The sequence below is a fragment of the Nuphar pumila genome, chromosome 4, assembly GCF_984573655.1.
Source record: "Nuphar pumila chromosome 4, dmNupPumi1.hap1.1, whole genome shotgun sequence".
In the NCBI taxonomy this organism is placed as follows: domain Eukaryota; kingdom Viridiplantae; phylum Streptophyta; class Magnoliopsida; order Nymphaeales; family Nymphaeaceae; genus Nuphar; species Nuphar pumila.
Genome location: NC_143252.1, coordinates 23,368,677 through 23,380,416, shown reverse-complemented (window position 1 = coordinate 23,380,416; position 11,740 = coordinate 23,368,677). Strand labels below are relative to the sequence as shown.

Genomic DNA, 11,740 nt, shown 5'->3' with positions numbered 1-11,740 from the left:
AAAATTTTGAATATGCAAGGTATTTTGCCAAATTGTTAGGTATTTAAGGTGTGCCATTTTGCAAGGACAGTTAGACCATTTTCCAATGTGTGAGACAGAGAGAGAGGGTTAATCTTGTCTGGGACTTGAGTGGCTGTGTTTCTTATGATAGCCTCTGTTTTTTCAAGTTTTTTAAGGGACAGTACGGTTATTTCATATGTAACAATCAAACTTATAATGCAAACAAAGTGGTAAATTAGAATGGAAAAGAGAACGATCACCCTCACACAATTCTTTTCCTAGCGTTCACTATTATTCTCAAAGAAAAGAACCTCATCCCATGCTTCTCCCATCATTATTAACAAATTATTAACCATAAGGAAAAAATAAGTGCCAATGACATCCTCATACGTCTTGGAGAGAAAGAGAGAGAGAGGGGCAATAAAATCTGGACATATTTTGTAAATGGATGCATGAATTTAAGCCCTCGAGACTGAACTACCAAACGATCTTGACCTGAGTTTCTCAGATGTCTTTCGTTGGACTAGTACTAGGCATGTCTATTACGGTCTAAAAAGCACAAAGGGTCCCTCGCATAGAACACCATTCCCAAGTCTCAAGTCTATAAATGATTCAGCACACATACAATAAGATCGGTATCATACAGATCTAAACACGCCAACCAAAAGTAAAGCTTTTAGGCCTTACGTTGAGACAATAGTCACATTACAAACAGAATTTACCATTAAAATAGAGCATAAAGAGCTTCAAAAGTTTTGGAACTCTTTTTTTTCAACAGAGAAAGCTGGAGTTAGGCAGACCCCTACCAGTTATAAAACCATACCATTTGGGGTTCGGACTTGCAACGTCCCAACACAAGGTGACGTGCACTAACTGCTTCTGCCCGACATGCGGAGCCCCAGTTGGTCAAAAGTTTTGGAACTCATCAAGCTAAGTATTACATGGGTAAACTATCGTGCTGCAGGTGAACTTGCAGCTAGCAAGATGGATTGGCTCAAACCTGAGAATTAGATCCAGTTGTTGTACTGCTTTCTTTAAAAATGCATCTGTTATATGCACTTAGATTTTCACCTTCACCGTCTGCATCTGAATCAACAGCAACTTACACTCAATATTTTGTTAGCTATGGCATGCATCAATTAGAGAAAGTAAACATTGAAGATTCAACTATGTACACGAGCACCTGTTAAAACCTTCTCTCCATTTAAGGCATTTCTCCAGATACGGTTTATTTGCTTTTCATCCATAACTAATGAACTACTTTCACTTTCAACTGTTTTCCAGCAGTAGTAACATGGAAGACCCACACAGATTGAACCAAGAAATTTCCTGCTTTTTGTAATGCAGAAACTCCTTTTTTGTAGTGCAGAAACTCCTACTCATTGGAAATGATAAAAAAAAAATCCACCATATGGTCATCCATAGCTTTGGCATTTGCTGAACAGAAATGCAATTAGTTGCCATTAATCTCCACAAAGTTTCATTCTTCCATTACTGCACATCCAATCACAGAGCCACAAGTTCCTCTCATTGTCCTCACTTCCCTCCATGTCAATGGCAAGACAGTGAGATTACACACTTTGACTTGCCCTAGCTTCACTACATCATATCTCCTGCAACCCAATGGTTGCCACTTGAGGACCTTTCCTCCCACAATATACATTTCCTTCCGGTACCCAATGAAACCAAAGTCAAATGGCTCAAGTGATCGAGAATGATGAGGAAGGGAGACATGAGGAATAGAGCCTATGCTGGACCATTGCTCAAGAATGGCATCTCTGACATTAATGGTATTCCTGTTCCAGTAGTCAAAGGAGTACAAGTGACCCTCTAGTATAGTCATGGGAAATGGATTCAACTTTGAGCAGACCCAAAAGTTTCCAATGGACTGCCAGCTCTGGTCTATAGGATCAAAAATTTCTGTTGCAAGCACAGGGTCATTCTCTGTCCGGCCTACAACATAAAGCTTGCCATTAAATGATACGCCAGAACACTCTGCATAGGGGGTCAACAATGGTGGTAAATCCTCCCACCTGTCTTGCAGATTTATTTTAAACAATATAAGATCATAATAAATAAATTAGAGGCTCGGATGATACAAACATGAGGAGTTTTCATTTTCTGAAAAAAGAATAAAAATAGTTAACACTAGTCAATTCTATTTACAACAAGATAACAAATAGAACACTGTAGGAGGAGCAAACATAAAGCAAGTTCAATGTGACTCGGAGTGCATGTGCATATCAGGTCAGAGAGACCTCAGACAGTAATCTGTCAGAGGACACTAACATGCCATCCATCCATGTGATGAATGGCATCCAAAATACCGTGATTGAACTCTGCATCTCTTAGATGGATCCCACGTTTTTTTCAGAGCTGTTGAAGCCCTAGATGAACAGCATCTAAAGTTTGCAAAAGAACAGCTGAAAACATAGAGTTCAATCATGATGTTTGTGATGCCATGACATCAGGGTGACCTCTGATGGATTACTGTAAGATCCGTCAGAGGTCGCTCCGACCTGAAATGCACTCTGGCTCAGGAAAGAACAAGATTTGACCCATACACTGGCTGGATAGAACTGACAACTAAAAATAGCTTTTCGGTCCCCATTTATTATGAATATACAGATTAATCATGTTTAGCCACATACAGATGAAGTGAATATAAAAGGAAAGGACAGGAAGTTATTGCTATTATCAAGTACACTGATTTTTCAGGTTTAAAATAATACCATATGAATATAAACATAGCACATGATAATGTATAAGAATACCACAGATAAGGGATAGTGTTATGCATACTATAAAAATATATTCAATAACACGCATGCATATCCAACAGGGCTCAGATGACTACGTAACTTTGCTGAAAGAAATACAGTTACCAACCAACCCATCTACTCTTAGTCAACAAGGGAAAGTTCAAACTTCAACCATGAGCAATTGGAAAAGTACTTTATTTTTTTTGAGATGGAAAGGTACTTTCAGAATCTAAATTTTATCAATGTTTGTACAAAATACAAATACAACACTTGTACACCTGACAAGCATATACTATTAACCAGATTTGTCTAGTTCATGCACTTAAGAGTATTTAATAATACCAGAAGTTACTGAAAGCTTCTTAGATAGGTGGGAAGCGTGTTCCCTAGTAACTCGATTCACAAGCACGATACCCCTTGCTTCCGTAACTTGATGAGTTCTCAATTCTCCTAAGCTTCTCCTATGCTTCCCATCCGCTTTCTCTATGTTTCCCTACAGGCTTCCTATAAGGTTCTCTTTTGCTTCTTATTATGTTTTCCAAGTGCTTCCTTTCACATTTCCTACTCACTTTCCATGTGCTTTCTCTAAATTAGTAACCATCACTTTTAGGTTTTGATAAATATTTAGTTCTTAAACTAAAATATTATAAAATTTAAGAATAGTCATTTTTATTTGCTTTCCATTCGATCACCTTCTTTTTGTCTCCTGTTTAGCTTTTAAATCGATTTGTTGCTTCTCGCTTTCTATAATTTTAAAATCATTCTCGCTTCCACTTCCCATATTGTTGCCTGCTTTTGCTTCTTAGCCTGACAACCTTGAATAATATATCAAACACATTTACATAGGGCCTCTTTACACGTGAAAAAAGGTTATATTTTGGTTGCCATTTTCATTGGCCCAAATATCATGATATTTTCAAAATGACGTGATATTAACATGTATACCAACATATTGCAAATTCATCACAATGTTTATGTTATATCTGCTATTTAAGAGAAAAAAGGCAATTTCTATTTTTATATGGTTTTTCTTTTTATTTTTTATTTTTTATTTTAATTTATTTATTTTTACCAGTATTTTGATAGTAAAAATATTAGAAAATGAATTTTTTTACAATACTAACCTAGTATTTGTGAAAATTGTCAGTATTCACAATAGAATAAATTTTATTTTACACTTTTATTACTTCATTCAGAAGATTGCAGTTATTACATATTCAAAAACAAATTAGGAAAAAAATCCCAATACTAGATTAGCATCTCACAACTTTATTTAAATTAGCAGCTTATTTCCTATGTAACATGGGCACTTTTAAGAGGCTCATGTACCCTTGTCAACACAGTATGACATGGGTACAGGTACTGATATGTTTTGGGCACAAAACAGAGCAATTTGTATTATGGGCCAAACCCCGAATTCGACAATCAAAATGCCAATCCCCAGTAAATGGACCATGTGGATGGAATCTGAAGGTTTAGATTTATCAAAAACATGAAACAAAATATGAAAGACCATGTTTATTGTACCTATATATATATATATATATATATATATATATATATATATATATATATATATATATCCTAAATCTTATAAAAGCAGAAGGGCAATAGGTGGAAATTTTTTTATGCTTCATTACTTCTTTTAAAATGACATGTTTGCCATGTCATGTAATAGTGTAATTAAAAAAAAAATGGTCATTCTTTATGTAGCTAATACAAAAAAGTTACTTGTATGGCATATAGTAATTTCCTAAAAAACTCTTTAATTACCTTGTAACCCTACTCTCCCACATCGTCCTCTCTCTCCTTAATGTTCTCATCAATGTGGGAGCATAACTTTTCAATACCCAAAACACACAAAATCTCTCTCTCTCTCTCTAATATTCTCATCAATTGCCAAATCTTGCATAGCCACTATGTTGAAAAACGTAAGAGCTTACCTGTTCATTTCTTGGTATATTTTTCAAAAAAAAAAACTATTTCATTTCTTGGTAACCCAAACCGTTTCATGCATGACATAAAGTGGCTATTATTAGAGGGCAGTTGGCTGGTCTTGCAGGGTCAATCCATAAATAGAGGGTATGAAAAGCTATTCATCCCCTCAAAACTATTGATTCTGCAGTCCCATACCAACATCTATATCATCTTCTGCTCAACTCATATGCCTCTCAACTCACTCATATCTAATACAATCAACGGTATGCAGTTTTTTTTACATTTTTTGCCATAAAAATGCTCTAAAATTGACCTAATTTTTCTTTTTCTTTTTCTTCCTTTCAAATGTTCACAAGATGCTTGGTTAATCTTTTAGACCTTTCTTCCTCAACCACAAGTGATAAAAGGTTGGTTGTTATCTTTAACATTTTCCATATACCTTATTTTAAGGAGAATTGTTTTATTTTAGATGTATATTTATTTTCATATATTTATTAATTTTATTTGTTTTTATATTAACATAAATCTTACCTATACATTTGCTACAACTGTGTGCACACACAATCTAATTGATCAATCAGACACCATAGATGTGCTTAGCATGGTCAATTGATTAAGAATAGACCCATACTTTTTTTTTTAACTTTACAAGAGGAGAGGGCAGAAGTCTTGAGAAGAAAATGATCGTGTTTGACCATTACACATAGCTACCGTCAAGAAATATAACAACCGCAAATTCCAGATAACTAACCAAGCCATTGAAGTAGTTCAAGTAGTGATAAATTAAAACCTGTCGATAAAATAGGTCTTATGCAAAGTTTGTCTCACAACTCTCCAATGAAATATCAAAAAGACTTATCCAATTAGATTGATTCACTTCATAAAAATCAAAGTGAAAGAACTTTCAAAAGCCATCATTTTTAGATTGTCAGGAGCAGTGTTGTGAAAAGCGTTGAGGCGTAGCGAGGCGCTCCACCAAAATCTGAGGCGAGGCGTAAGCCTCGAGGCGCAAAGCGTAAGCCTCAAAAAAAATTTTTTTTTAACTTAAAAAAAACTATAAAAATGATCTAAAATTATAAATAAATAAGAAATGCTTTATTGATGTCAAGGAATAATTTAAACATCAATCTTTCGTCGGATTTTTGTAATTAAGAAGCAATTTTCTAAAATTGATGCATTGTTCAAACTTATTTAAATTGCCACCGACCAGCACATGCACGATGATAAGAAAAGTGAGTTGAAAATATGACAGTTGAAAATGTAGTGTACAGCACAAGGTCATAAGCACGATATAATCAATCACCTGCATATATATGGATTCATGAATTTCTTCTATTACTAATATTCTTGGAATTAAGCCCCACCCCATGGGGCCATGGCTGAGGCAAAACTTGTTTGGGAGCCCATGTTGGAGTGGAAATGAAGACGCGGGATACAAGTTGAGTTGACAACTACATCTTCGTGAGAATGTAATTGAAACAGAGAGATGGGAGACCATCCTAAATCCAGGCTCCCAAAGAGCAGTGGGAGTAGGAGGTTCAGTGAATCACCATCTCCCCCTCTCAAATCTGGCTCCCAAACAAAGGCTTAAGCAGTTGGTCATGACATGTAGTTTTAATAGTGTTTCACCACTCAAAAATAATGAGAATGTAACTGCCCAAAAAAGAACAGGAAGTTCCCCCAAACCATTTCATTTTGACGACATGAGTGCTGATGCACTGAGCTCAGATCATCAAATGCCCTCTTCTTGTTAGGCAATCAGATCATCATGCGATGATATGATCATCAGACCCATTGAATTGATCGGTAGATCTTCACTGTCCAGATAAACGGTCCCCACAAAAATCCATCTTTTTTTCGGTTTGAGTTCAGGGTTGGGAATCGGTGAGGGCGGAGGACTTGGTCATCACGCACGCGAACTCGGGGAAGCTGATGACACCGTCGCCGTCGGAGTCGGCCTCCCGAATCATCTCGGTGAGCTCCCGCAGGGTGAGCGCGTGGCCCATCTTGGCCATCGACCGAGCCAGCTCGGCAGCGATGATGTAGCCGTTGCCGTCCTGGTCGAAGGCCCTGAAGAGTCGGAGCAACTCGTCCTGCCTGCCTAGCTCGGGCGCGATGGCGTCGACCAGCTCCTGGAACTTGACATCTGGTATCTCATCAGAGGAAAGAAGAAGGTGGAAGATGCGATGATCGGCGACGGGTGGTGGCCGGCGGCGAGTGGTGGCCGGCGATAGCAGTGGCGGTGGACGAGAGGGGATGGAGTGGAGAGAGAAGGGGCGAGGGCTTTTCCTCGCCCCGAAGCGCCTGTGTCTTTTTTAAAGACACAGGTTCTCGATCTTTCGAGAATATGGGCCCAGATCCGGGTCGAACTCGGGTCCGGGCCATCCGACTTTTAATGCGCGCCTCACTTTGAGGCGCGCCTCGCCTCAAGGCGTACGCCTCAAGGCGCATGAGGTGTACGCCTTGAGGCTGTTGCGCTTTTTAAGTGCGCCTCAAGGCGAAAAGGGCCTCGCCTCGAGGCGAGGTGCGCTTTTTGCGCCTTGAGGCGCGTTTTTAACAACACTGGTCAGGAGTCTTTGACCAAGTCAAAATACTTCTTTTTATGCTAATACATAATGGTTGTGCCCTCACAATCTCAATAGAGGACGATCTCTTTGCTGCACCTATTTTCTCCCTTATTCCCTAGACTTCCTCTCTCCTGTCTATTAATGCAAGGCATGGTTTGGCAGAGGTAAACTTTACAGAAACAACATCCATATAATACATTAGCTGCTATGATATATCTATCTATAATCTGCACATATGCTAAAATGTATAGCTACAAAATGGAGCACTTTTGCTGGCAATAGTGATGTTCAACAAACGAAACAACCAGCAGGGAAAGAAAACTTCGAACAGGAAGCATTATGATGAAACCCCAAATTGAATAGGAGTGTGAGTATTATGGTGAAAAGTTAAAGTGGAACAGCTCAGAGAACCCTCAAGCATACTAGCATAGGTACAACTTCCAGACACCAAATGAACACCTTACTTGTCATCACAGTTTGGGATATTTCAGGTAATCTAATGATGAAAACAAAGTTAGCTAGAAAATCAAACAGAAGCTTCCAGCATAGACTGCAGTAGAAACAGGTTTTTCTTTTTACAAAAAGTTCTCTTAAGATAGAAATCCAAAAGTACAAGCATGAGAAGGTGTCAGAAAGAAATTAAAAGAAGATAGATTGAGCCATTTTTGGGTGTCCAATCCATGAAATAACAGTGTTCAGACACTTCCTTTTCTCACAAGAAGAAATATACAGAAACAGGTTATATTATTAACAGAACAGTAGGCAGTAAAATATTTAGGTTTACCTCATAACCATATCCTATGCATGTTTTGAATTGAGTATGTTCACACTGACCAGACCATTTATTCATACTACGAAAATGAGAAAACTGAAATGATAGAATTAACTAATTAAAACCAACCTATCCACCAAAGGATCATAGACTTCAGCATGTTGAAGGCTACTAGAGCTCCCACTGCGTCCTCCAGCAACATACACTTTATTATCAATAACGGCACATGAAAAATTGGACCTTGCCTTTTGCATGCTGGCAACTCTACTCCATTGCTTCTTAAATGGATCAAACTGTAAAACATCTTTTGTTGCTGAAAACTTCATTGAGTGGGAAGGATCTCTTGAAGCATAATACCCACCAATAACAAGAAATCTCTTGCACACGCTAACGCATTGAAAACCATAATGGTTAAGGTCTGGATTATTCGTAGGGATCCTAGGTAGAGGATGCCATCGATTGGCTTCTGGATCGTATGCATTCCATTGGATAGCAGTCTGTTCTTCAGTCAAAACAAACAACCAATCACCACACCAACCATTTTTAGCTTTCAAGGAAGAATAGTCCAAGCTTCCCACAACTTCTCTCCATCTCTTGCAGACACTTTCCAACAGTCCATGATACCCATGTGGTATCATTGCAAGACATAGCAAAGCAACATCATCTGGCAATCCAGGAATTATAGCTATAAAACCCTGCAGAGAAAAGGCTTAGGAAGTCAAGTACCAAACATGAAACTCACAAAATGCCATGATGGCTAATTCAATTTATTGCCTTTAAATAATTATTGGCATTCAATTTGTTTTTACAGTAACCACCAAGACAGCAGATAAAAGCAGTAGTATCAACTCAAACCAAACTTGTAGGGCTTATCACTCAAATACAAAATCAATATTTAGTAGATGGTAGCCTGGAGAGGAAGTGGGACCCTTATGTGTACATGGGCATGTGTTACTAAACCTAGCAAGGTTATGACTTATGAGTTTCACGGATAGAAAAAGTATGTTGAAACAATTTCTAGCATTACGTTTCATTTGCTGTCAAACAGAAGATGTTCTACATGCATTAGAGTTTAAAGTAAACACTTGCTCACCCTATTATTTAGATCTAAATTGACAAGAAAAAAATTTGTGTAGAGAGAGAGGATCATATCTTTACCATCATCAGCCTTAGGATGCAACCCAATGTTGTTGAAGTGTGTGCCTTGAGGCGTGAAGCGTGCACCTCAAGGCGAGGTGTAACCTTCATGCCTCAAGGTGCGAGGGTGAGGCGTAAACCTCCGAAAGGCATGTGCTTCAAAGTCACAAGGGCATGCCTTGGGGCGAGTCTATGCCTCACTTTGAGGCAGTCGCTTCTTTTGTAACAATGAAATGCCAAGCACAACTCTCTGTTAAGACATATGTAATAATACATCTATATATATATATAAATATAGATGTATTTACCATAATACCCGATAGGGGTATTATGGTCTTTTCACAAGTACCCAATAGGGGTATTTGTTTTATTTCTTTTATTTTCCTGTTTTTTAATTTTTGTTTTTTTATTTTTAAAATACTTTTTGGGATACCAAAAGGGGCCCCACAATGGAATCGTTGGGGCCCCCAACGGTCACAATTGTGACCGTTGGGGGCTCCCAACGACTCTATTGGGAGCCCCTTTGGTCTCCTTTTCTTATAAATAGGGGGAACCCCCCTTGTATGTGGCATGGCTCTTAGAGAGCTCCTCTTCAATAAAAGAAATATTCTTTTATGCGTGTAGCCTTATTATAAGGCCCTTCGTATATCCCTTGGTGGATTTTCTCTCTTATGCTTGTTTCATTTGTCCGTGTTGGACATTGTGAATGCTTTGGCATTCTTGAATTCTTCCGCATACTTCATTACATGGTATCAGAGCCATACGATCTTCTAAGGTAAAATCGTGTCTCTCTATACTTCCTTTCTTTCTCACATCTTCATTTTTTAGCAATGGAAGTCAAGATCGATCTATCATTCAAACTCAATGGAAAAATTACATGATGTGGGCATCCGCAATGGAGAATAATCTCAAAGGCAAGAAGCTTTGGGGTTATGTAATGGGAACCGTTCCGGAACCCCAACTTAAGCTCACAAAGATGGAAGGAGATCAAGAGAAAGCACTTGAAGGCGATGCTCGTCTCAAGGCCATTGAAGATTATAATCACCAAATGGAAGATTGGGAGAGCAACCATGCAAAAATCCTAGCATGGTTTATGAATAATGTCGAACTCAAGGTATGTGCAAATATTGCAAAATTCCGCCGGGCAAATGAAGCTTGGTTTTTTATGAAGGGTATGTTTACCCAAAAGGATCTTGCAAGAGCTTATTTTTTGCAAGAAAAAGTAAGAACCACAAAACAAGGTGACATGAGCATACAAGATTATTATAGTGCTCTAAATCCTTTGTGGGATGAATTGGCTCTTTTAGAGCCTAAATGGGTGGCTATGGAGGATGTGGTACTAAGACAAAAACAAATGGAACAAGATAGATTGTTTCAATTTTTATTTGGGCTTCGTCCCGAATTTGAACAAGTTAGATCCTCACTTCTCCATAGATCTACGTTTCCTCCCTTAGAAGAGGCTATTGCCGAGATTACTCAAGAAGAGACTAGGCATAGCATGGGTAAAAGCATAGAAGTTCTTGCCGTATCTAAACCCGGCAATCATGTTAAAACATACGAAACACCTCATTTTGGTAAGCAAGGGAGTGGTGGAAGAAAAATGATTATATGTCATCATTGTTATGAGCCAGGACATATTAAACCCGTTTGCCCAAAGCTAAATGGGGCATTCAAGCCAAAGGTGGCTTCCGTTGAAGAATCCACCACCAAAGAAGATGACGGCAAGAACGGGGATCTCAAAGATACTCTTGGGCAAATCTCCTTGGCTCTTCAACAAATTTTAAAGGTCACTTCTTCCACCTCCAGTGCCGCCATTGCCTCATCATCACCTCCCGGTACGTACTCTTGGATTTTAGATTCCAGAGCCTCTTTTCACATGACTCCTCATGAAAATGCATTAACCAATGTGCACACCAATTCAAAAACATCTTGTGTCTCTACGGCCGATGGAACTTTTCTCAAAATAAATGGTATTGGAACTCTTGATTCTAAAAATGTTCAAAATTTTCTTATTCCAAAAGTTAGAATAGTTCCTAAATTAAATCTCAACCTCTTTTCCGTTTCTCAAATAGCCGACCATGGATGTGAAATATCTTTCTCATCCCAAGGGTGCTTTGTGCAGGATCTCCGGTCCGGGAAGCGGATTGGGCAAGGCCATAGGAAGGGAGACCTTTATTTTATGGATAACTTAATACTTCCAAATACCTCATTTTGTACTTATGTCCAAGACAAAAATATTGAAACTTGGCATAAAAGGCTTGGACATCCAAGTTACTCTAAAATGTATCTTTTTCCTTTTGGAAACAAGTTTTGTAAAGAAAAAGATATCAATTGCAAAGATTGCATTTTTGGAAAAATGAAGTCTACTCCTTTTCCTATTAGAACCTTTGTGACAACAAGACCTTTTGAATTGGTGCATTCCGATGTATGGGGACCATCTCCGGTTCTATCCAAAGGTGGTTATTCGTATTATGTTACTTTTATTGATGATTATACTAGATATGTATGGATTTATTTTCTTAACTTTAAATCGGAAGTTTTTAACTTCTTCAAAGAATTTCATG

At 38.2% G+C, this 11,740-nt stretch overlaps 1 protein-coding gene across 1 annotated transcript in view; it reads right to left on the bottom strand.

The window, feature by feature from the left end:
* Window positions 1-726: 726 nt before the first annotated feature.
* The window catches only part of LOC149839643 (Galactose oxidase/kelch repeat superfamily protein), a 28,552-nt gene continuing 17,538 nt past the window's right edge, over window positions 727-11,740 (bottom strand). Inside the window, exons 2-3 of the mRNA XM_090004905.1 lie at window positions 8,169-8,734; window positions 727-2,033 (exon numbers count right to left, since the gene is read on the bottom strand). Of these exons, the coding sequence (XP_089861031.1) occupies window positions 1,481-2,033; window positions 8,169-8,734 (1,119 nt within the window). The 3' untranslated portion in view covers window positions 727-1,480. The remainder of the gene's footprint in view (window positions 2,034-8,168; window positions 8,735-11,740) is intronic.